Genomic DNA, 25443 nt, shown 5'->3' with positions numbered 1-25443 from the left:
CCACAGAATAGCATGAGAATGAGAACCTTGATTTTGAAGTCATGGAAGTGAGAATTTTTCTTTTACAGATCTTGATGAGTTGAGAGATCATATAGCCACAGATCCAATTTTACAAAGGCTTAACCCTTTATCAATCAAGGATGACCATCAAAGCAATCTAGTTTACCTCAAGAAGTGCAACCTTATTTTCCATACAGAGATGATATTTTGTCTGTCAAAGGTATCATTATGAAAAGTCCAAAAGTAATTTTTCCAAAGTCTTTGCAACAACCATACATTACTGTCTTGCATCATGGTCACCCAGGAACTGACTCTACCAAAGGAAGGGTGAGAGGTCTAGTATTTTGGTCTTCTGTGTCACAACACATTGAGAGAGCATTTTCATCTTGCTCCGTATGTAATGGTACAAAGCCACATCAACAGAAAGAACCACTTCAGCTAAACCAAATTCCTGAACTCCCTTGGTTGACAGTAGCCACCAACATTTTTGAGTGGACTGGTCAACATTATTTGGTGTTAGTAGACTTACTCCAATTGGTTTGAGATAGTTCTGCTTCCTAATCTAGCACCCAGTATTACCATTGCTACGATGAAGTGCAATTTTGCAGTATATGGTAGTCCGCACAAAGTTATTTCTGACAATGGCACACAGTTTACAAGCCAACAGTTTTGGGACTTTACTCATATCACGAGTAGCTCTGAGTACCCACAGTCAAATGGTTTGGCAAAACGTGCAGTTCAAAGTGCAAAACAGTTATTTGAAGTCAAAATGAGATAATAGTGATGTTTTCCTGAATCTCAGATCTTGGTTCACCTGTTCAGAGACTTCTATCAAGACAAACCAGAACCACATTCTCAATCAATAGTAGTCAATCAGTAGTCAATTGTTGGTTCCATGTGTCAAGAATAACAGTTCAGTGAAAGCCAGTCTGTGGAAGAAACACCTAACCCAGTAGTCCTACTATGGTAAAACCACCAAAACCGCTCAATCCATTATGAGAAGAAGTGGTGGTAAGGATGCAAATGTCCAAAGGTTATGATCGGATTGGTGTTTTGAAGAATATTTGCCCAAATCCGAGATCATACATTGTGGAATCACAAGGGGCAGAGTTTAGGCGGAATTGGAAACATTTCAAACCGGTGTCCGAGCCTATACCACAGCACATAACCTGTGAAAAAGACTCTTTATCTCAGAATGAGTTGTCCAGTGTTCCAGCTGACATTCCCATTCCTGTGCCGAATCCAGAAGTTCCTGCTACGAGTTGTGCACTGAAGACCGTCCCTGTTGCTAAATTTGGTCCAGATTATTATGTTACGAGATATGGTCGCATCTCTAAACCCTGTAACAGATATGAAGCAACTTGGACATGAACATTGTGCTTTGTTTCTAATGTATATAGTAATGCATGTCTAGCTCTTTCTGATGTATATATAGTAATGCATGCCTAGCTCTAATATTGCTTTTACAATATTAGAGCAATCTTTTTAAAAGAGAGGATGTAGCTCAATGTGTGTATGTACCTTTGAGAAGATGTCTAAGGGCTTGCACAAGTGTATAAATGCTGAGCATGTGCAAGCTAGACTGACATTTTGTAGTAAGCCATTGAGATGTAAGCATGTATGTATGCAAGGTCTGTGTATTAACCAGTTTGTATTTTATGATGCTGCTATCCATTCTGATGTTTCTGTGTGTTCAAGCAGCTAAACGAATTACCTCACCTGCTTGTCATCTATGTTAGAGAGAGAGAGAGACAAGTGACACACTACCTCTGCCACTGTGTGCCAGTTGGCTACAGCCCCTCTGGTTCTAGCTTTGACCTCCTCATTCAGGCTTCACCTCTCCCAGATATTTGAAGTTGCTAACCTGCTGCACTATTTTCCTTTCTGTCTCAATTCTCAGCTTCTTCTGATTTCCTTCACTTGCTGCCATTATAACTGTCTTATCTGTACTCTGTTTCATCCCGTGTGCCTTCAGTTTTGCATTCCATTCCCCTCCCGCCTATAATGCCACATCATCTGCATACAGCTGCTTGGTTGCTCTGTCCTCTCTAACTTGTTTGCTGATGTAGTCCATCACTAGTATGAGCAACAGTAGGCTCAGAGGTGAACACAGATACACAAACGCTCTGTGAATACCTTTGAGAGTCCAAGCACTGTCCGTTCTTGTCATTGGGTCCTTGTACGTAGCCTGAACTAATTGTTTCTGGTACTTCAGACCACTGCAGGACTGCCCAAATCAGCTTTCTTGGGACGTTGTCAAAGTGTACTTCAAGTCTAGGAATTCCCAAATTGAGTCTTTCTTCATTTCTAGCTTTTTTTCTCAAGTATCTGTATCACTTCAGCCATCAGGTCAGTTGTGCTGTATCCTGATCTGAAGCCAAACTGCTCATCTCCCATCTTTCATGCAGTGTGATAGGAGTTTGATTCTTCTAGTCAACTGCTGTGCTTTAGTTCTGTGTCTCAAGGATTTTCCTTTGGTACATTAGAAAAGGTTTCACTGCCAAAGTCTCTGTTTGAGCTTTATTGTCGGAAGACTGAGAAGCAGAGTCCCCTTCTGTTTGCTGGCTCGCTTTTTGTTGGATAAACTTTATTTCCTCTTTAGCCTGTTCTGCATCCAAAAAATGTCTTTGATCGTCCAGGAAAAAAATATTTTGAAGACAGATGGGTATAGCAGCCTCAATACCACACCTCTGTGATAAGTTTGTTGCTTGTGCTTGGTGTACAGTGAATAATTGTTTTCCACAAACACTCTGCTGCAGTTTAATACTTTCTTTCTGTCACGGTTTAGTCAGGATCAATTCTTTCTGCTGGTATGATTGCATCTTTACTAATGTAGGTCTTGGCTGCTTCCTCATGGCCATGTTTGGCATATACACACAGTGTGCCCTCTCAGTTAACAATCCTTGCTGTGGAAGACCAGTCCAGTTACTTATTTGTACTTTTATAAAATGTAATACAATTTTGTTGCTTTGAATTTCTCTAATATGTCAGAAAATGTCAGGTGTTCTATGCACGCTCCGTTTTTTTCTTAACTGCTGTTCTTGAGAAGCCTCACACTCAGCCAAACTTTTCATTTCATGTTTTAATTTTTTTGCATTTTTATCATCTGAATAGGTAGTTAACACTTCCTCTAATTTTCCAGACTTTTATTATTTGAGTTGACATATTCCTTCAGTGTGATTTGTTTATTTGAAATGTGTCTGATTGGATTTGGTTTATTTTTTTTACTCTGAATTACTGGAAGACATTTCATGTACCAATGTTAAAACTTGAACTGCTTTATGCTTAACAGCTGCAGGATTCTCCCCAGTCAGAATTTTCTCTTCTACATTTCTGGATGATTTCACCTCAGGTTCTCCATATTTCTTCTTTGTTGGTCTCCAGGTAGTGGAAATTACTGGCCATTTTCTAACTGTTTCCACTCTGGATGAGCTCAAATAAACCTGTTGAATGATTTTCAACCATTTTGGAAGTCCTTTACTGTACAAGTTTTATTAGAAAGCCTATTTAGTTGGGTGAGTCCATCAGTAATAGTCAATGACTTAGTTGTTTGGTAGTAGTTGTTTGATTTGCAATTAAGAGCTGCTTCTGCTGTGCTTGTAAATTAACTGGCTCATAGGTCAAACATCTGGTGGACTCTTGAGCTTTCTCCAGTGCTTCCCCAACTCAGAGTTGTTGTTGTTGTTTGTCTTTTGGATTTTCCCAGTTAGGGGTCGCCACAACGGAACTCCGGTCCGCTAATGATTGGCAGTTGTTTTTTTTATGGTGCTGAGTTGCCAGCCCGACGCCCAACCTTCAACGAAGGCATGCCCATTCAAAGTATGGTTGTTTATTGGCTAGAGGAATTAACTGCCCTTATACCTGATTTATACAGTGATCACTACCGTTTTTGATCATTTTGAAAGCATGTATTTAATTCTGTGGCAAAATGTCATTCCTTTGTTGGATTTTCTAGCCTGTACCTTCAAATCTCTCTGCAGAAAGATGAATTAGCTAGGAGTCTAGTTGTTTGGTGGTAGTTTGTTTAATCATCACTTTATCTGCTTTTACATTAAGAAATTCTAGGCTCATCTGTTTTACGGCAGAAGGTGTTTACCTGGTCTCTGAGTGGGGAAACACTGCAGGAAGCTATACATGTGATTATTTGTGGCTATATAGTGGATATAAAAAGTTTACACACCCCTGTTACAATGCCAGGTTTTTGTGATATAAAAAAATGAGACCACAATAAATAATTTCAAAACTTTTCCCACCTTTAATGTGACCTATAACCTGTACAATTCAAATGAAAAACAAATCTGTTGGGGGAAAAATATAAAAAATAAAAAACGTACAATAAACTGGTTCCATAAGTGTGCACACCCTTAAACTAATAACGTGAAGTTGTTAAATCTTGCCGTTTATTCTCACTGATGGGTTCGGAGCCGATCCTCGGCTATAACATGGCCTATAGCAAAGCTCAAGGTTTGCCAGTAGCTTGAGACCAAGCCCCTTATCCCACAATGCACTGCTGGAATTACCTCAGATCTAGTTTGCCGCGGCAAGAGAGATCTCGGTGATCCAGCTAGCTCGGACCATTTGGTGAAAAATAGTAAGTTTTTTGATGAAAATTCTTAGATCTTATTCATTTAAACAGTTTGTATGTTATTGTTAAAATTATAATATAGAAACAGTAGTTTGTGAGTTGGTGCCCTGTGTTGGCTTAGTCGTCTTGTGTGGGCCTTTTAGCCCTATTTAGAGTTAATAATAACAATAATTCTTCTAGTCAGGTTTCTCTCAGTGGGCCTTTTTAGCCCTGTATTTGAAATTTATAGTTTTACTTCTGTGGTAGATAGTGCTCGGTGTGGGCTTAGTTTGCTTTCCTTACTTAGTGTTTGGTCTCTCTACCCTATTTAGATTTCAGTATACTGTTATTTGTACTCCACAGGTTTGTACTGTTTAGAGCATGTCGGATGAAAAGTCTCATCCCAAATTCAAGAAATTCCCAGGGGATTCAAGAAATGCCCAGATTGTGGGCAGAAAATGTCCGGCACTGACGGACACGTCCAATGTGTTTACTGTCTGGGGGCTAAACACCTCCAAGACACTTGCAGTATTTGCCATTCCTTTTTATCAAGAGTCCTCTTGGAGTGAAGGAGGAAACTCATTGACAGGGGATTACTGCAACATTCCTTTTCTGAGGTGTTGGGTAGCCAGGAAGGTGCCAGCACTTCTTCCAAATCCTCCAAATCTTCTAAATCTTCGGATTCGAAAGTTGTAAAAAAGGCATGAACATCAGAGGGTACAGGGTCATCGGTTCCACAGCTCTCAGAACCAAGTGTCCCTTTGATTCAGAGCCAGCTCCCAGTCTTGGAGCCAGTCTCTGAGGTTCCCTCTTCTCCTCTGCTTCAGTCAGCACCTTCGATGCATTTATCTAAGTTTTCGGTCAGCCTTTCGGATTTGGACATGGATCGGCTAGTGCAGAAGCTTTTACAGGCACCAGGACTTGTCAAATTGTTGTCGACCCCAACCATTTTGTCGGAGCCGAAGACCATTGAACCGGTTTTGTCTACTTCTCCTCCGACCCGTACTGGACCCTTGGAGCCGAAGGAACCCGAACCGATGATTGTTGAACCTTTGGAGCCGAGACCCGCACCGGTGTTATTGGCTCCATCTACTCGGACATCCTCAGCGCCGACCGAGGACTCTAGGACCCTACGCTCTCCCATTGGGTCCGGGGAGGATAGTCGGACCGATTTGTCAGTGCCGACTCTTCCTCTCGGGGCTTCAGCTCAGATGAGCTCGGCTCCTACCTCGGGCTCGGAGCCCATGGTTTCGGTGCGGGAGGATCGGACGGTCCTTTCGGGTCCATCTACTCCTTCTCATCGGAGCCATGGCGCCTTCGATGCTATGAGGAGAGTCCGGTCTCCCAAGACAATGTCAGCATCAGTTTGGCCTTCCCTCTCCCCTCAAGCTCCTGTGTCTGCTTCTTTGTCTACTGGTCCCCCTAAGTGTAGAGACCCTTAACCTCAAGTACCCCCACAGGGCGTCCCCTGCTCTACCGAAACCTCCCCAGATCTCCCCACTGAGGAGGTGCCCAGGAAGAGACTGTGCAAGAGGAGGCACTTAGACTCCCCACAGGAGTCTTTGACATCTGACACGGACTTGGATGAGTCAGAAGGGTCCCCTTGATCTCCCTCTGAGAATATCTCCTTTGCGGAGATATTAGAGATCCTTAGTCAGAGGGCGATTGGCAGTCCAAGACCCCTACTGAGGATGAGTCCGTGCTCTTGAAGGCTTTTGGGTCTCAACCTTCCACTTCTTGGGTGTCTCTCCCTTACGACGAGCTCATGGAACTGATCTCTCGTAAGGCGTGGGAGTCACCGGAGGCCATGGAACCTGTCCCTCGCAAGCCAAATAAATTAATTTCTGCCCCAGTGGACAAGACCTTTTTGACCAAAGGCGTGCCTGTTGATGCCATGGTGGTAGCTGCAGCCACCAAAAAGGAAGTGTCTGAAACATCCGTATCTATCCATCCTCCTAACAGAGATTCTAGGATCATGGATAGATATGGGAAATACATGTTTAGTTCAGCGACTTTTTCTCTGCGATCACTGAACTACTTAACCCATTTTACGAGACTACAAAGAGATCTATTGAAAGAGCTAGGAGATACTCTCCAGGATACGGTAGCTGCAGGGGTTGCAGACAAAGTCAACACACAGCTCGCTACTGTAAACTCAGTTGTGAACTCATCCATGCGTCTCATATCTTATGCAGCTGATGGTTCGAGTAGAGCCTCTATTTCGGGCATTGCTCTGTGAAGACAAGCCTGGATGCGTCTCTGTTCCTTTGCGGAGCCCTTTAAGTCTTCTTTTATCAACACCCCATTCGATGGCTCATCACTGTTTAGGCCTAAAGTAAAGGAAACTTTAACCAGGTGTGAGCAGGAAGGCAAGACCCTATCTGCCGTTGGAGTCCGTTTTCCTACCCCTACTTGGCCCTACCCCAAAGGCCCTAGGGGAGGGAAAAATGTGGCTCTAAAAAGCACAAGGAGCCTTTCAGGACACACGTGGAGAAACCCCCTCTAGAGGCAGAGGAGGGGTTTATAACGGAAGATGCCACCCTCATGGCAGAAGGGGTCTGCAGCAACAGGGTGACAGGGGCCAGTTCTCTGGTCAACCTTACCAGCGCCCCTGAAAGGGGGCCCGGCTGTTTGGCTCTGTAGGCAGTCGGGGGTCGCTTGTCTTTGAACCCAGAAGCCTGGCTAAACATAACAATCAGATACATGGGTACAAAGCCTCATTTCCAGAGGATACTTCATACCGTTCTCTTCCCCTCCCATTCCTGTAAACAGAATCCCAGATGTTCCACCCAGTCTCAGGGAACAAGCAATTGTAGAGGTCCACAAATTGCTAGAAAAAAAGAGTCATCCAACCAGTCCCAGCAGACCAAGTTGGATTTGGAACTTACTCAAGATTCTTTTTGGTACCAAAGAAAACAGGACTGGAGACCTATCTTGGACCTCAGCAGACTCAACCAGTTTGTAAAGAAAGAGAAGTTCCGAATGGTCATGCTTCAGTCCATTCTTCCCTTCCTAGGAAAATGCGATTGGATGTGCTCCATAGATCTCAAGGACGCATACTATCACATAAAGATGAACAGACGCTCCAGAGATCACCTGCTTTTCTGGCTGGGAGCCAGTCATTACCAGTTCCGAGCCCTGCCCTTTGGTCTCACTACAGCCCCCAGAGTGTTCACCAAATGCATGACAGTTGTCACGGCTCACCGGAGGCGTCTAGGATTCCAGGTATTTCCATACCTAGACTATTGGCTCCTCACCGCTACCACCAGGCATCAGTTGACTCAGGCAACACAATACACTCTGATACTCTGCCATCAATTAGGCATTACAATCAATTTCGAAAAGTCGCCTTATCGCCATTGCAGCATACCGTTTTTATAGGAGCAGAGTTAGATACCTCAACCACCACTCTACGTCTTCCAATCGAAAGAGTCTCACTTCTCCGCCAACACGTCAACTCACTGGTGTCAAAGAACAAAGCCACATCAGCAGAGGCCTTGAATGTGCTAGGTTTAATGGCGGCAGCAATCCTGGCTATACCACTCACAAGGATGCATATGCAAATTCTTCAATGGCTCCTCTTTGCTCAGTGGTCTTACCAGAAACTACCGATACACCACATGATTCTCATCATGAATTCTGGGAAGTGAGACCTTCGGTGGTGGTTGACGTCTCTTCATGTCACAATCGGAAGACCCTTTGTGCCCCCCCCCCCAGTAGCCACTGTGACCACGGACGCTTCCCTGATAGGGTGGGGGGGGGGCATTTTCAGGGAAAGACTGCCCAAGGCACATGGACGGATCAAGAGTCACATCTGCATATCAGTGTTCTGGAGTTGACAGTGGTACTTCTGGCATTGCAGTACTTTCAGGACTCTCTTCCTCTAGGGACAATTGCAATTCAGACAGACAACATGTCTGTGGTCTGGTACTTGAACAAGCAAGGTGGAACCAAATCATACCCCCTTTGTCGAGAAGCCTTCAGGGTATGGCAATGGGCTGTGTCTTCCTAGCATTTTCTGTTAGCAACGCACATCCTGGGTAAATCCAACGTGATAGCGGACAAGCTGAGCAGGGCAATACTTTTGCCTCACGAGTGGTCTCTCAACCAATGAGTTGCGGATTTGATTTTCCGCAAATGGGGCCAGCCTTGCTGCGACCTCTTTGCCAGTCACATCAATACCAAATGCAGAAGCTACTTTGCCCTAATAGCACCTCCAGGACATCCCCGGAGAGATGCACTCATGCACGAATGGCCCCCGGGTCTCCTTTATGCATTCCCACCCTTTCCATTAATACCCAGGTTTTTACAGAAAGCAAAATCACTAGGAAGGACAGTTATCTTCATTGCCCCCTACTGGCCTCAACAGATTTGGTTCCCCTTCCTTCACCATCATCTGCTGGAGAACCAATGGATCCTGGACCCAGTTCCGGACCTTCTGACACACCCGTCAGGGGACCTCCATCCTTCACTGCAGTCCATAAAGTTGACTGCTTGGCTAATCCACTTCCCCTAATTGCCAGGATTCATTCTATCTCAGATGATACAAGACAAATCCTTTTGTCTTCTCATAAGCCATCCACCAGGAAACTGTACCGCAGTAAGTGGAACAGGTTCACAATTTGGGCCAATATACAGAAAATCTACCCTTTCCGAGCTCCTCTGTCGTCCATTTTAGAATTTTTGACAAAGATCTTTAAGGAAGGAGCAGCAGCTGCCACAGTTCGAGTCCAGTTAGCCGCCATATCAAATTTCCACCTTGGATTTGATGGGTTGAACGTTATGGGCCATAAGTTATCTAAGGCGTTTCTCAAAGGTGTTTTTCACATGAGACCTCCTGTCAAAATTCCTTATTCTCCCTGGAATTTAAACGTTATGCTATCTCAAATAATTCTTCCCCCCTTTGAACCAGCATCTTCTTGTGATCTCAAGTATTTGTCATGGAAGACTGTATTCCTAGTGGCCATTACTTCTGTTCACAGAGTGTCAGAACTTCAAGCATTATCTATCAGACTACCTTACATGATTTTCCATGCAGATAGAGTGTCTCTCAGAACAAACCCCTCCTTTTTGCCTAAAGTCTGTTCCAAATCCAATATCAATCAGGTTATTGAGTTGCCAGTCTTTTTTTCTTAACCACTCTAATAAATTGGAATACAGGCTGCATAAACTTGATGTACACAGGCAGCTCAGATTTTATCTTGACAGGACTAAGGATATTAGAAAATCAGATCAACTTTTTGTATCCTTTTCGGAGGCCAGAAAAGGCAATCCAGTGGCTAAAACAACCCTAACTAAATGGTTATCAGACTGTATATCATTTGTTTATGCAAATACAAACATGCCATTCACACACAGACTTAAGGCTCATTCTACCAGAGCCATTTCTACGTCTTCTGCCTTTCAAGCAAAATTGCCACTTGACAATATTTGCGGAGCAGCCACTTGGTCTAAGTCTCATACCTTTATCACACATTACAAAGCAGACAAGGTTTCCAGGGACAGGTCTTCCTTTGGTTCCACGGTGCTGAAAAATGTACTTCCATGAGCCACCCAAGATTTCATGGTGCTAGGGATGGTACCCATCAGTGAGAATAAACGGCGAGATTTAACAACTTCACATAAAGAAGTTATGTACTTACCATAACGTTCCATGTGAGGAGTTTATCTCACCTTTATTCTCACGTCACTCCCTCCTGGCTGACAGTTGACTTAGGGGCTCGTATCATCCTGGCTACTCAGAAGGAGTGTGTTCCCTTTTAGGGTAAGGTGTGTGTGTATATATATATATATATATATATATATATATATATATATATATACATACATATATATATTTGCAGCAAACAAGATCTGAGGTAATTCCAGCAGTGCATTGTGGGATAAGGGGCTTGGTCTCGAGCTACTGGCCAACCTTGAGCTTTGCTATAGGCAGTGTCGGATCCGATGATCGGCTCCGAACCCATCAGTGAGAATAAAGGCGAGATAAACAACTCTCATGGAACGTTATGATAAGTACATAACTTCTTTTTTTGTTGAAGCACCTTTTGATTTAATTACAGCATTCAGTCTTCTTGGGTAGGAGTCTATCAGCATGGCACATCTCAACATACCATTCTGATCTCCTAAAGAGCCTCATATTGCTTCCAGTCCCAAGAAGGCTACTCTTCTCTTAGGAACTTTACTGTTCACAATAGCAAGGCTAAGTTATTACCCAACTCTGAGAGTTAAACTTCATGTAAATAAATGTAAAATAAAATAAAATGTTGAAGTTTCTGACAACCTCTCTCAAGAAACCTTCATCGTAGGTGACCTAAATATAGACTGGCAATCCGTAAACAGCAGCAACCCCAAGGACTCTACTCACCTATTTGGCTTCACCTAACTAATAAGCTCCACCACCAGAAACCACAAAAGCACTAACAGGCAATCCTCACTGGACTGGATATTGGCAAATAAACCCCATAATATAACATCCCCTGGTTGCTTAACCAGCTACTATGACTGACTACCTCCCAACCTGTGTAATATGACAACAACATGGTTCACTCAATCAGGTCTATAAACAAGTATGCGTTTTAACCAGACTTGACAGAGATTTTTTTTTACAGCCATGTCCCACTACAACTGGAATGTATTGAGTAATGCCCTTAGATGAAGTAGTACTCTCTTCAGTTACACCTTCCTAAAAATACTAAATGATTTATTACCATTTAAGACAAAAAGGTTAAGAAGTAACACAGCACCATGGCTGACAAGAGGCCAAACAGCTCATGCTACAAAGAGATAAAGTATGGAAAGAATGGTGTAAGCATAAAACACAAGACGCCTACCAAAATTTTAGATATCCCCAAAATCGTGCCAAGATCCTTGTCAAATCTGACAAGAAATCTTGCTACTGTAATCTCCATCAAAAGCACCAAAACAACCCCAAGCTTTTTTGGTCCTCTCTAAGTAATAGTTACACCCTGCCCATACCACTACACTCTGTATTACACCTCATCCATACCACTACACCCTGTCCTACTTCAAACAACAGAGAGTCCATTACCACTCAGTTAAGCACTCATTTTATCCAGTCAGTTCTGTCACTAATCAATGACCACCTCACTTCAGCCCTTCCAACTGTCATCTGTTCTTGAAAGCAATGCACTTTTAGTTTTCAGCCTGTCCCAGCATCAGCTATATAAAAATTACTCGCCAAATTAATTAAAAGCAACAACCTCAGCTGCTAATAACCTTCCCACTGAGTTCCATAAAATAGGTGCTGAAGCAGTAGCCTTCTCTGTCTCCATTCTGATCAGCTGGTCAGTAACTGAAAACTATGTCCCAATTATCTGGAAAAAAAAAGTCCGTTATTATACCTCTATCCTGTCACCCCGCTCAGAAATCCTTGAAATGTATTCATTCTCAGCTTATGAAAGATGTAACCAAACACAACCTCCTCTCCAGCACAGTTTCAGGCCCAACCACAGTACTACTGCTGCCCTCCTCAACTTCACCAGCATAGTAAACCAGTACAGAAATGAGAGCAACCTTATTTCATTGCTTTTCCTTGACTTTTCCAAACCATTTGACACAGTGTCCCAGCAAAAGTTCCTCTCTGAACTTGCAACTCTAGGTCTCACTTTCCCCTCTTTCCCCGGTTTGACAGTTATTTATGCAGTCAGCAGGTGACTAAATGGCAACAAAACCTTTCAGCATCTCAACCAATCTATATTGGTGTTCCCCAAGTGTCACTACTCGGCCCCTTCTATTTAATGTTTTCATAAATAAACTTCATACCGCTACAACACTTGCTACTCTTGTACAATATGCCAAAGATTAACCCCTTATCTGCTTTGCCCATCCATAACAAAACTACAGGAAATAACTCAAAAAAATCTTTCACTGGCTGTAAACTCCAACTTGCTGCTTAATGCTAAAAAAACAAGCTTATGCTATTTACTCCAAAACAACACCTTATCCAGAAACACACCAAGTAGTAACACAAATATAGAAGCAATAAGCCAAATTAAACTATTTGGAGTCATAATAGATGACCGCCCCAAATTTGATTACCACATACTTCATTCCATCAAGAAAACTCCCCAAAAACTTGGCTCCCTCTATAGGGCCAAACACTACCTGACAGATCAAGCAAGGATTACTGTAGCAGCAACATACTTCCTTCCTTCTGTATTATATGCTTTTCCTATTCTTGCAGATATCAATATTACATATAAAACTAAACTAACCTCCTGTTATTACAAAATAGATAGATTTGCAGCCAACCAACCTTCTAAAACACACCTCCTTGCATTAAAACAAACTGGTTTGAACGCCCAAACCAGTTAAGATACTCGCAAGTAATTATTACCCACAACCTGTTGTACTCTCCAAAGACATGCCCAGCATTACAAAATACTCTACTTACTATTCACCCACTAGAAACCTTTGCTCTAGCAATAAACTTCTTACTATGTATCAGTAAGATATTCAAAACTACTGGAGACTCTGTCTACTCCCGCTATGTGTCAAAACTCTGGACGGAAATCCCCACACAGTTAAAACATACAGAAAACTTAAAATGAATTTCAAAACTTTTCTTAAACAGTACATATGCCAAAGATGGCTCTCTTCTTCCTGCTCACCTGGCTAGCTTTACTCAGATTACTTTTCTCCAGCTCTTACAGCCATTTTGCTTGCCATTCTTTTGCACGTTATCGCTCATGCTCATACTGTACTTATTTCCCAAACTCTTTCTCCTCTTACACCCCACCACTAACTACAATTCCTCCTCTGTCCATTTATCTTCTTGCTCATTTCCAGAACTTCTCCTTTCATATCTCTCTCATCATCCATTTTTAAGTTACATTACTTCTTGTCTGTCTGTAAATTTACTAACCTCAAAACACCCCAGTTTTATCTTTTCCCTTCAGCCATGATGCTGTAAGTTCATAACTGTTATTGTATTTTATTTTTCCTATTCAGTAATTAGCCAGTGTATGTTAATTTCTTTCATTTTTGTTTGTTTTTTGTGTTGAAATGCTATGTCGATGTAAGAAATATTTAAAAATTATGTAAAGAAGAGCATGTACGGTTGTTTTACCCTGCAGTTGTACATGTGCCTCATGAGTAACTTAAATGTGGAGCTTTCTTCCTGGGCCTCCACTGAAAATGGATTTTACACAGTCAAACTTTTCCCAGTCAACAAAGATACTTATAATAAATGTTAAAGAGCAAGTCTGTATTCCTAGGAACAGTCAAGGTGATAACCCTCTGTTAGCGCATCCTTATTTCAAAACTGCTTTGGGAGACAAAGCCTTTTTCAGGATAGGGTCAGTCATATGGACCCCCATCCAGTCAATTAAGTAAGAAAGCAGCAAACTTTGGAAACCTTTAAAAACAGAGGCAACCTCTACACTGCAAAACTGTCCATTTGATTTTGTGGTAATGGTTGAGCAGTGGATCCTTATAAGCCACGTCGCCTCACAGTAAGACGCTGTCCGGTTCGATTCTCAGCTAGAGCGTCTTCTGCGTGCAGACATGCATGAATGGGCGTACCTTCGTTGAAGGTTGTGCATCGGGATTGGTAACTTGGCATGTAAAAGTCAACTACCAATCATTAGCGGACCGGAGTTCCACTGTAGCGACCCCTAACTGGGAAAAGCCGAAAGACACAACAACATTATTTCATGTTGGTGTCTGCGATGATTTGAAATGTGCACATTTACTGTATAAATTGTATATTGTTACATATTTATTTAATTTTGTAATATTGCTGTTTTCAGAGCATATTACCAGTGTATATGTTTACCTTCTGCATGCCAAATATTCTGGCTGTTAATAGTTTTTTAGTCTTTCCTTTGACTGTCTCTGACTGCTCTTTGAACTCTGGTTATGACTGAAAAGGGACAGCAGTCCAGGCCAATAAACAAATACCAAAAATATAAAATTGCTTGGTTCAAAGGCAAAAAAAGTTACACTACTTAAACTGTTTTTATATGACAAGCTTCTGCATCCTCCTTAAGTGACTGGACAGAATATAAAGAGGGGTATGTAAAATCGTCTGTAACAGTCAAATCACCTTTTTGTTGCACTATTCTGGTTGATGCATTCTTGTTTTCTGTTAGTGTTTTGCACCTTCAACATTTTGGATGTTAATGTTTCAAGTTGGACTAAACATTCTATGTTTCATATTACTTTGTTCCAGAGCTATGACAAAGTTTGCTGGTCCCAGAATCCCTGGAATTGTGGAAACTCTGAATCCCCTGCTCAGCAGTATATATGAAAACCAACGAATTACTGTCATTGCCTTCTTTGCAGAGGTAAGTGAGTTTATCATGCCAGGAGCACAAATATTTCATGCTGAATTGCACAGTTAATCTTTTCTTTGAACACAGCAGTTCTGAGTCCTTTGATGTGTTGAGGACCTGGAAACATGGATACATTCCATAATATTTAAACCTGACTAGAGATAAAGTAACATCTTGGAGATGTAAGGTTATGTTCACCTTTCTGAAGAAAACAGTGAAGTCTCGTTAGATGAAGACTGCAATAAGTGAGTATATGAGTACGGGGTGTAGAGATCAGTTTGTCACTATCATGAGTGGACTAGGTTTGAGTTTTATATCCTATGACGTCTGTAGCTTTTGTGTATGGGGCAGGAAAAAAGTCTGTATGGGTTCTGTTCAAGCAACTTTATTTTGTACAAACACATCATCATAAAGACTTATTGAGTAACTTACGTACAGATCAATGACTATGATTATGCATGTTCTCTCTCTGGCTGCTTCTCCAAAATGGTACTATGAAATACACATGCCAGGATATTTATGTGTGCGCACAAACAGCCTTGCATACTTAAAGACATAACATGCACACTCTTATGCTGTGAACTACATCCTCCCCCTTTTAGATTGAGATCAACGATTGTTATGAGATCATTCGGCATGTAGAAATTACAGAAAATCCATAGTCATGCATTATACAACACGATATATACAGATAAATACAGTCAAGTCCACGTTGCTGTGTATTTCACATTCGGCTTAGAGATTCGGCCATAATGTGTGGCATAAAACTGGGGTTTAGAATTAGCAACTGGAACAGTTTCTTCAAAATGATTAACCTGTGGAATGTTCGAATCAGTTACCGGAATGGAATCAGAATTTGGAATACATTTTGGTCTGGAAGCAGTGTCTGATTCACTGTTAGGTTTAGGATTTGCATCACAGAAGCAATCTTGTGACTGCAGTGATGGTGATGATGATTCTGGTACAGGAAGAAGTCTGCGAGTCCTCCTATACTGTACACCTTCGGAGTTTAAAGAACCACAAGCAGGACAAGGAACACCAAACGCGAATATGCAGGTAGCAGTCCAACCAGGAAATAGACCAAACAACAGGAGAAGGCAGTTGAATAAAATTTATTGCACACAGTCTCAAGGATTAAGCGCTTTGGAAAAATCTTCATCAGAATCATTTTAACACAGTAAAGCACCACATATCAATACCCTACCCTTCAGTCTTTAACCAATGAAAGCCCCCCATAACATTTTAAAGTCACATTCATTTTTAAAAATCCAACACTCAAACAAAAATGCCTCACCACAAATACTTTATGAATATATATATATAATGTATACCTTATATTCATGCTCTAAAAAATATGAAAAATAGTAACTTTAAACAATGTACGATTTTAATTTAAGCACACTGGTTATGGATACATTGTCATTGAGACCTGGGGGGACAGTGGCATTTAATTTCAGTTGCCAACTTAATTCCTTGGCCTCAAGTTTGTCTTCCCAAGGTCCCCCCTATAGTCCCTCTGAACACAATCCAATAAAAAAAAAAACAAATGCATGGATGTTCTTCGTGTTTCACTGTTGCAGTCATCACATTTGGGTTATCTGCCTGCAGGTAGCCCTCAGCCGGCCTGAATACCAAAGTCTTGGATTCCTGCGTCAGATGCTATCTCTTCTTCCATGACGTCAGGTCGTCAGGGGTATAAAACATGTAGCTGACACCATTACATCAGTCTTTCTTGCTGCGCGGTGCCTGAAATAGAAGCAGTTCGCAAGTGCCATTCGGCCAACTCCTGAAATTTTTGTTTTCGAGTTTCAGAACCGAAGTCTTCAAAAAAGCTAAGTACCCCGTTGGGGATCCTTTTTCTTGCTCTTAATCGACGTCAGTAAAAGTTAACAATTGAATTACCTGTGGAAAGCAAATACCTCATACAGATTTTCATTCGTGCTGCATTCCTTACTTAGGCCCAGATGACGACGTCCCTCGCTGTCGATTTTGTGCCTTATTCAACCCCCGAACTGTTCGTCGTTGGGCTATATTTGCAGCAAATTATTTTGGTACTTGGTATAACTATCCAGAAATGGCTTCGGTAAGCCATCCGACTACTGATATTCCAAGAAAACATAAGGATAAAGACAGAGACAGAACGCATAGGTCCAAAACTGCAGACTACGCTTCCGTTAAGCCAGTGAGGCACTTTCGCAACCCCTGATACCCGCTACTTCAGATTTGCAGGTCTCTACTGAGACCCATTCGGTGTCTGTTATGCCGCGAGATGCTTCTTCGATTGTGGAACCTGTGTATGTCTTTACCTTGGATGGGTCCGGAGCCGCTGTGCAGGCACCGGCTTCTGAGGGAGTATTCAGGCCTACAGACTTGCATGTTAAACCGACGCCAGTTTCTTCATCCAGGCCTAAAACCTGCAGCACGCCTAGAAAACCGACGTCCAAACTGTATGGTCAGGCCCATATGCCTAAAAAACAAGTGCTTAGAATGACTGAAGACCTTATTACCTTAATTAGGGGAAGCCAGCCTTCCCCCTCTAAGAGACCTAGAACTAATTCTTCTTCTAATTCTTCTGATCAGGAATCTGATATTTCTGTTTCTTCTGATTACCAGGATTTGCCCTTATCTACCTATGAGGATTCTGTTGCAGAGGATTCCATTCCTTCTGCTTCCCCTCCAGAAGATTGTTCTTTTGGTGAAACCTTGCATACTGTTAGGGAGCATTTCCGCTAGGAAAGCCAGGATTACTCTGACTCCAAAAAGAGGCTTAGGGAATTCTTACTCCTTCCTCAACACAGACATTTAGCTAACCCTCCTGTTCTGGAAATTGTAGATGATGCTTTCCTGGAATCTAGCCTTTCTCCAGACACCTTACCTCCAGCTCCCAGTAAACCTGACAGGTATTACAGAGTACCCTACTCTCTCAAGTTCCTCTTCAAGAATCCTACTGCGGCTCCAGAGTCCATTTCATAAGGACCAAAGGGCATTAAGGCTGCTGCCAAAAATCCTACCCCTTCTGATAGAGATTCTAGAGCCTTGGACAGATTGGGTAAGAAGGTATACACGTCTGCTACTCTGGCCATTAGGGCTTTAAATTGACAGTTTCATATGTTAAAGTACCAGCATATTATGGGACTACTTAAACAGAAGTTATGTTAATTCATAACTGTGCTGAACACAAAGAATTACAGGATTTAATGCATTCTGCAGAACAAGTTGGTAAACATACTTTGCAATGTGGTTTTGACACTTTAGAAGCATCTTGCATGGCTGCTGTCACTGGGTCTTTACTTAGAAGGCATGCTTGGGTTAAGGAGCAAAACTTGCCAGATCATGTTAAGCTAAATTACTGTATGCTCCCTTAAACCAAGACCGCCTGTTTGGCAACAAAGCAGAAGTAGTCTTCAAAAAGATGGTGGAAAAAGCTAAATCTATGCAAACTGTTAAAGAATTCCTGCAAGTACAGCCTCCCAGATTTAGTAGGCATTGGCCTTCAAAGAATTGGCCCTTTCCAGTCTCTTCCAGGCCCTCTCAGTCCAAACCTCGGAACAGCAGACCATCTAGGTTGCAGTCTCAGGCTATGCACAGGCCTAAGCAGTGGGGGGCTCCCACTTCCAAAGCAGGGAGTAGTAAGTCACCCCCATATGGAAAAATGGCACAATGACTTAACCTTAACTCTTCCAAGCCCTGCTCAACTGCCTGTTCCCTTAGTAGGAAAGCTTGCCCTGCATGCAAAAAACTGGGAACTCGTTACCCAAGACAAATGGGTTTTGAATATAGTTTCCCAAGGATACAGATTCCACTTCCACACCCTACCAACCCCAAACGGTTGGCTGGACCTACCCCAAAATCAGTGGGTAGAGGCCCAACAGCAAGTTCTCTCTCTCCTAAGTATCAGGGCTATTCAACCTGTCCCAGCAGAAGAAAGGGGACAAGGTTTTTATTTAAGACTTTTCCTGGTACCCAGAAAAGACAGCTCCTGGCTTCCTATCCTGGACCTCTCTATTCTAAACACCTTTTTGTAATTCCAAAATTCAAAATGTTAATACTTCAACAGCTGCTTCCTGTGCTAGGCAAAGATGCCTAGCTGGCAACCTTAGAATTAAAGGAAGCTTACCTGCACATTCCAATAAGGGAATGTTGCAGGAAATACCTATGCTTCAGGGCAGGCTACATCTACTATCAATTCTCTGCACTTCCCTTTGGCTTATCTACTGCACCCAGGGTATTCACAAAGTGTCTAGCTCCAGCCATTGCATTTTGCAGGCAGAGAAATATTAAAATATACCCATACTTGGACGATTGTCTGATTCAGGCAGGAAGCCAGGACTTGCTTTTAAAACATCTGGCATTTGTAAAGAAACTTCTAACCTTACTGGGGTACACCATAAATGAAAAGAAATCTCACCTAGTACCCTGCCAACAAATTGTATTCCTAGGAGCAAGCTTAAACAAAACGTCCCAGATGGCTTACCTCACTCCAGAGAAACAAGTTTATTTGACAACCTACTTCAAACTACTGGCCAGAAAGACCCAGCTATCTGCAAGGAATATTCTGCAAGCCCTGGGGTTCATGGCCTCTTGCATTCTACTAATTCCATATGCAAGACTGCATATGAGGAAACTACAATGGTATCTAAAAAGCCTATGGTGTCAACATTCTCAGGACCTGGAATCAATGATTCCTATCATTCCTTGTATAAAGACAGAGTTCCTTTGGTGGGCGAGGTCTGCTACCACAACAAGGGGCTCCCTTTCACTCTACCCCCTGCCGCCCAAACCCTAGCAACAGAACCATCCAGACTATTCATGGGGGGGGGGCTAAATTGGCAGGGCAGTGCATTCAGGGCAAATGGAACCCAAGACAGATGCACCAGCATATCACCCAAAAAGAAATGTTAGCTGTACAAAATTCCCTGACAGCCTTCAAAGACCACATTCTTCCAAGACAGTTATTGGTAAAGACAGACAACACCACAGTTATGTGGTACATAAACAAGCAGGGGGGAACCCACTTGTACCCTCTCTGCAGACTAGCCATGGCTCTGTGGAACACAGCCTTGAGCTAACAAGTGCACCTACAGGCTCAATTCCTGCAAGGCAAGCTAAATTCTCTGGCAGACTACCTAAGCAGAAATCTCTTGGACCCACACGAATGGAAACTGGAACCAAAAATATTCAACCTCTTGAGGAACAAGTTGAGGACTCCAGAGATAGACCTGTTTGCCTCCCCTCAGAACTACCAATTGGACAAATTCTGCACAGGGACTTCCCACAGTCAAGCTTGGAAAGTGGATCTCTTGCCCTTTACCTGGGAAAGCCTCTCAGTTTATGCCTTTCCCCCTCTGCCTCTCCTCTCGGAGGTTCTGCTAAAGATCAAACGGGACAAGCCAAGGAAAATACTGATTGCACCAGACTGGCCAAGCCAACACTGGTACCCTCTTTTGCACAGTCTGACAGTGCTGGAACCATGGCACCTGCCTCAGACTCCTTCCCTGCTGTCTCAGCAGGCGGGCCAGATTCTGCACCCTCAGCTTCAAACCCTGAACCTTACAGCCTGTCTAACTCCTTGAGCTCTCCAATAGCATCCCTCAGTAAGCAGGTGCTAGATGTCATTCTGGAGGCAAGGAGGCCTAGTACTAGAAAATCCTATGCTGAAAAGTAGAAAAGATACTGTTCCTAGAGCCAGACTCAGAGGATGGGCACAATGGTACCCAGCTTACCTCATATACTTCAGTACTTAACAGAAATGCTTCACAATGGCCTATCCTTCTTGTCAATTAAAATTCATGCCTTTGCCATTTCAGCACATTATAATACTGAACCACCCCTCTTTTCTCACCCCCTGCTAAAGCAATTCCTCACAGGGGCCAAATATTTAAGACCCCCCCAGAAGAGCCCCTACTCCAGCCTGGGACCTTAACTTTGTATTGGAAAAGCTCACTCTCCCTCCTTTTGAGCCAGCTGCAACTGCAGAGTTGAAATTCCTTTCTTGGAAAACAGCCTTCCTTCTAGCCATCACTTCAGCAAGAAGAGTGTCTGAATTACAGGCCCTCATGGCAGTGGAGCCCTTCATTATCTTCCATGCAGACAGGGTTTCCCTCAGGACCAATCCTTCCTTTATGCCCAAGGTGGTGTCTAGTGTGGCCCTTAATCAGTTCATTCATTTGCCTACCTTTTTCCCGAATCCACAAAACAAAGGAAAACGAATACTGCACTCTTTGTACGTGCACAGACAACTATGATTTTATTTGGACAGGACTAAGCCTCTCAGAAAATCTGAACAGCTGCTAGTTGGCTTTGCTGGAGGGGCAGAGGGGAAGGCCATTTCAAAGCAAACCATTTCTAAATGGATAGCCCATTGCATTAATTTCTGCGGAAAACCTACCCCACAGGGGATAAGATCACATTCCACCAGGGCTGCATCTACCTTTACAGCCTTTCTCAGAGGTGTCCCTACCAGGGACATCCTAGAATCTGCTACCTGGAGCTCTGTACATACCTTCACCAAGCATTACCACATGCGTATTATTTCTAAATCCAGAGCTGGTTTTGTGACTGCAGTCTAGCAGGGCTTAATAGCTGGCCCTAATGCTCTCTAACTTCTTCCTCTCTTCCTTAGCTTTAGGAATCAACCCAAATGTGATGACTGCTACAGTGAAACATGAAGTACATAGTACAGTTGTGTGCACTTACTATAAATGTAGATGTTTGAGTGTATTCACTGTTGCAGTCCTGGTTACCCTCCCTCCAGCCCCCTGACTTCTCTTGGCTCTACCTTTCCTTCTTCTTTGGTGTATTTGCTTTTGGTGGTGGAGTACCATAACATATAATTGCTTCCCATTGTGAGGGCACGAAAAACTGATGTAATGGCATCGGCTGCAAGTTTAATACCCCTGACTACCTGACGTCATGGAAGAAGAGACAGCATCCGACGCAGGAATCCAAGACTGTGGTATTCAGGCCGGCTGAGGGCTACCTGCAGGCAGATAACCCAAATGTGATGACTGCAACAGTGAACACACTCAAACATGTACATTTATGGTAAGTGTTTACAACTGTACTTTAGTATTACTATTAACATGTCTTACCATAGCATTTTTCACATCACCATTCCTAATGTCAAGTCCATATTCATATAAATGTTCTCTGAATTTGTCTTTGTTTTTCCAGTATAAAATTGTTGGCAGTTTAAACATTTCCCCACATATATTACACCTATAGTAATACAAGTGCAATAAAATTTAGATCTAAAAAACCTTGCTTAATCTGTAACCGATCCCCTTTCAACAGTATCCTGCATTGGGAACAATGCCCACATTTATAAGTCCCCCATTTTTTGCTGGAAATATAGGGTCCAGTATCAACTGTAGGGTGTTCAAAAAAGTTCTTAAGTGTTTTTCCCCTCCCGAACACCACAGCGGTTCTAACCTCCACTAAGTTATGCATATCTTTAAACAAGGAAAAAATATTCCAATAGTTATAAATAATTTCTCTGATATTTGCCTCATTATAATATTGGGTAATAAAGACCCCCCACTTAATTCTAGAGGGTCCCTCTTTTTAATCCTTCCAGGTCCAAATTCTCCGTACTCTGAATTTGAACTAATAAGGGGTAAAAAAATCCCCCTGACTTCTCCTTTCTTTAATGTTTCCAGCAATATGCAATACCAACCCAGCCAGGTAACCTCTACATAAAAACATATTCCCCCATTTTTTCACACTCTATAACAAATTGATTCCAATCTGAAACCATTCGAGCAAGTCGAGTAAATTGTCCCTTAATAATCCCGGCTTTTTGATGTAAAGGATGGTTGCTATCAAAATGGAGAATACTGTTACTATAAGTGGGTTTGCGGTACATAGTGCTAACCCACCTATTGTTATCCACATCCTTGGAGATGGTAACATCCAAATAATTCATAGAATTGAAATCGTACTGATGGGTAAATTTCAAAAAGGAACTAGAAGTATTTTAAAATTTTACAAAACTTTCAATTTTTTCTACTGCTTCATCCCAAACCGGCGATATAAGCTCCATGGTTTAACCCCAAAATGTGGGAACAAAATACATCTCTCTCATTGCAAAAGAATAATATTCGCAAAGATGGGGGCACAAGCCGCCCCCATCTCAACTCCTTTCTTTTGCCTAAAACATTGTCCATCTAAATACACATAACTATATTTAAGCACTAGTTCCATACAAAGAGCTAGAACATTTATAGTATTATTGTCTAACACAGTACATTTACAAAGGAAATCATGGAACCATTCTATCCCAACATCGTGGGGAATAACATTATACAATTCTACCACATCAGTAGTCAGGAAAACACATTTTTTAGAGAATTTAACCATCTTCATTTTCATTAAAAAGTCCCAGGAATCCTTGCATATATGGTCGAACGATTCCAAACAACTTTTAAGTACAAAATCAACATATCTACCCAGGGGGTGTATTTTAGATTTCTTAGCACTAACAATAGGCCTCATCGGGGGGTCATTTATATACTTATGAATTTTAGGTATCCTAAAAATAACGGGTACCACAGGATATTTCACTTGAAAGAAACAAAAAACATCTTGGGTTATTTCTTTATCCAACATATCTTGTATATAAAAATCTATACGCTGATGGGCTAATTTTATAAGATTAAGGGATGTTTTCATCATATAAATATTAGTTTTTAGTTTACATTTGTTAACCGGGAAAGTCCGACTGGACACTCATCCATTTTCAGCGGAGGCCCAGGGAGAAAAGCTCCAATAGCATGTCATAAAGAAATTACACAAGAATATCATACAGAGATATAGGTTCCATAGAAACTTACGTTATTTATAGATTAACAATTCCTTTAGTAAAGTCAGCATACAGCATTCTAGTAGTAAGGTTTATATAGAATATAAAATATAAACAACACAAGAAAAAACTTTTTCTTTTTTCTTTCTAAATTATGAGTGTACTCAATATTTTTTTACAGAAATAACCAGTGATTTATTAAGCTATCTTCATAAACTGTCATTGACATGCATTAACATTTTGTTGGTATAGTCATGTTTTCCCATAATAACGACCCCTCCCCTCTTGTCAGGTCTTATAACCCTAAGTTGTTTGTTTTTGGAAAGTTCGTACAGTAGCAAAGATTCATGGGCACTTAGTTTCATGAACATATGGACTTTTCAGTTTAAAGTTCCTAAACTCAAACTCAACTAATTTTTCAAAAATAAGTCGTACAGACAAAGGAGGATTAAAGGTACTACCTTTCCTTCAAAATTTTCCTTCATTTTGTACTTCATTGTTAAACGGAAGCCAAAAACAAATTTTTCTAAAAATCCAAAAGCAGTTTGTCAATTTTAAAACTAGATGCAGGTACAAACAATTCACCTCCTATTAAGTAAATCAGCATGCTCTGTATTACATTCAGATTCACTATAATTATAACACTTAAAATCCCCTGCATGGTTGTGAACAGTATCAACTATTGCGTCTTGTGTATAAAAGGGAAAACCCTCTTCAACGGTACCTTGTATGTCATTTTCCCTTATAGACGCCAGATGAAAAAAGTCCACATTCACCTCTCCTCCCAATTCCTGTTGTGCTGTTACCTCCCCTGCCGATAATTCACTTGGTAAAAGTTCCTGTTGTTGGAAAAGGCATTATTGTTTCTATTCTTCTTGTTTTCCAACCATTTGGACCTCTGCGGCCCATTCGCCTGGTTCCCTTCTAAAAGGGCTTCCACTTCGCTCAAAACCTGGTTATCTTGATTCAGTGGGCCCTCCCATTGACATACATCATCCGAGCCCTCCTTCCTATTGGAGGAAAAAGGTTTTGGATAAGCCTTCCCTTCCGCGTATGCTACGTGGTCTCTTTCAAACTTTTTCTTTTTATTTCTCACTCTCTCAATATCATCATCATTAACTTTTTTAAAAATAGCCAAATAGTCATTTTGATGTTTGGAAAATAACAAGTCATTATGTATAACATTGTCCAGCTTTTCAGATTCAACAATTAGGCTATTTCCTTTTGATTAAATTTGATCAGACATTCCAAAAGCTCACACCTGTGTTGGTCAAATAGCTGTAACAGTTCTTCATAAAATGGGGAACCAACCTTTACCCCACTGGGAAATTTCCAAGTTCGAAGACCCTTCGAAATTCTTTTAACTTTAATGCACTCCCAAACATAGGCACTGTCTAGTTGCAACCTCTTACAACAAAAATGGACTGTTCTAAAGAGCAAATAGATTTACTGAGCATCTGCGGTTCAGGGTAAGATTCTAATTCTTCAAATGAAACAGTCCCCAAAAGCCATTGTTTGATGTTGTTCAGGGTACCATTCATCCCCTCAGTAACTTCATTTCTAGAAGGGTTACCTGGAACTAGAGTCCTTTACCTACCATTGAACAAACAAACAAGAGTCTGAAGGAAATCATTTTCCTTCCCAGCTAGGTGGTCTAAATGGTGCTGCATATTGTTGACCTTCCCAGTTAACTCTTGAATCAACTGGGTAAGCAGTCCCACACTTATTTTCTCCATGCCATTCGGCTCAAAACCCAGTCCCGACATACCACCAGCCGAATG

At 41.8% G+C, this 25443-nt stretch overlaps 1 protein-coding gene across 2 annotated transcripts in view; it reads left to right on the top strand.

Moving 5' to 3' along the window:
* MROH1 (maestro heat like repeat family member 1) overlaps positions 1 to 25443 on the top strand; it is a 2449684-nt gene that overhangs the window by 2009791 nt on the left and 414450 nt on the right. For both annotated transcript variants that reach the window (XM_044067698.1, XM_044067696.1), the window contains one exon: positions 14760 to 14874. In XM_044067698.1, the coding sequence (XP_043923633.1) occupies positions 14760 to 14874 (115 nt within the window). The remainder of the gene's footprint in view (positions 1 to 14759; positions 14875 to 25443) is intronic.

Source organism: Protopterus annectens, chromosome 3.part1 (genome assembly GCF_019279795.1).
Source record: "Protopterus annectens isolate FY-2018-M chromosome 3.part1, PAN1.0, whole genome shotgun sequence".
Classification (NCBI taxonomy): domain Eukaryota; kingdom Metazoa; phylum Chordata; order Ceratodontiformes; family Protopteridae; genus Protopterus; species Protopterus annectens.
Note: the sequence above shows the minus strand (reverse complement) of the source record. Positions and strands in the feature narration are given on the sequence as shown.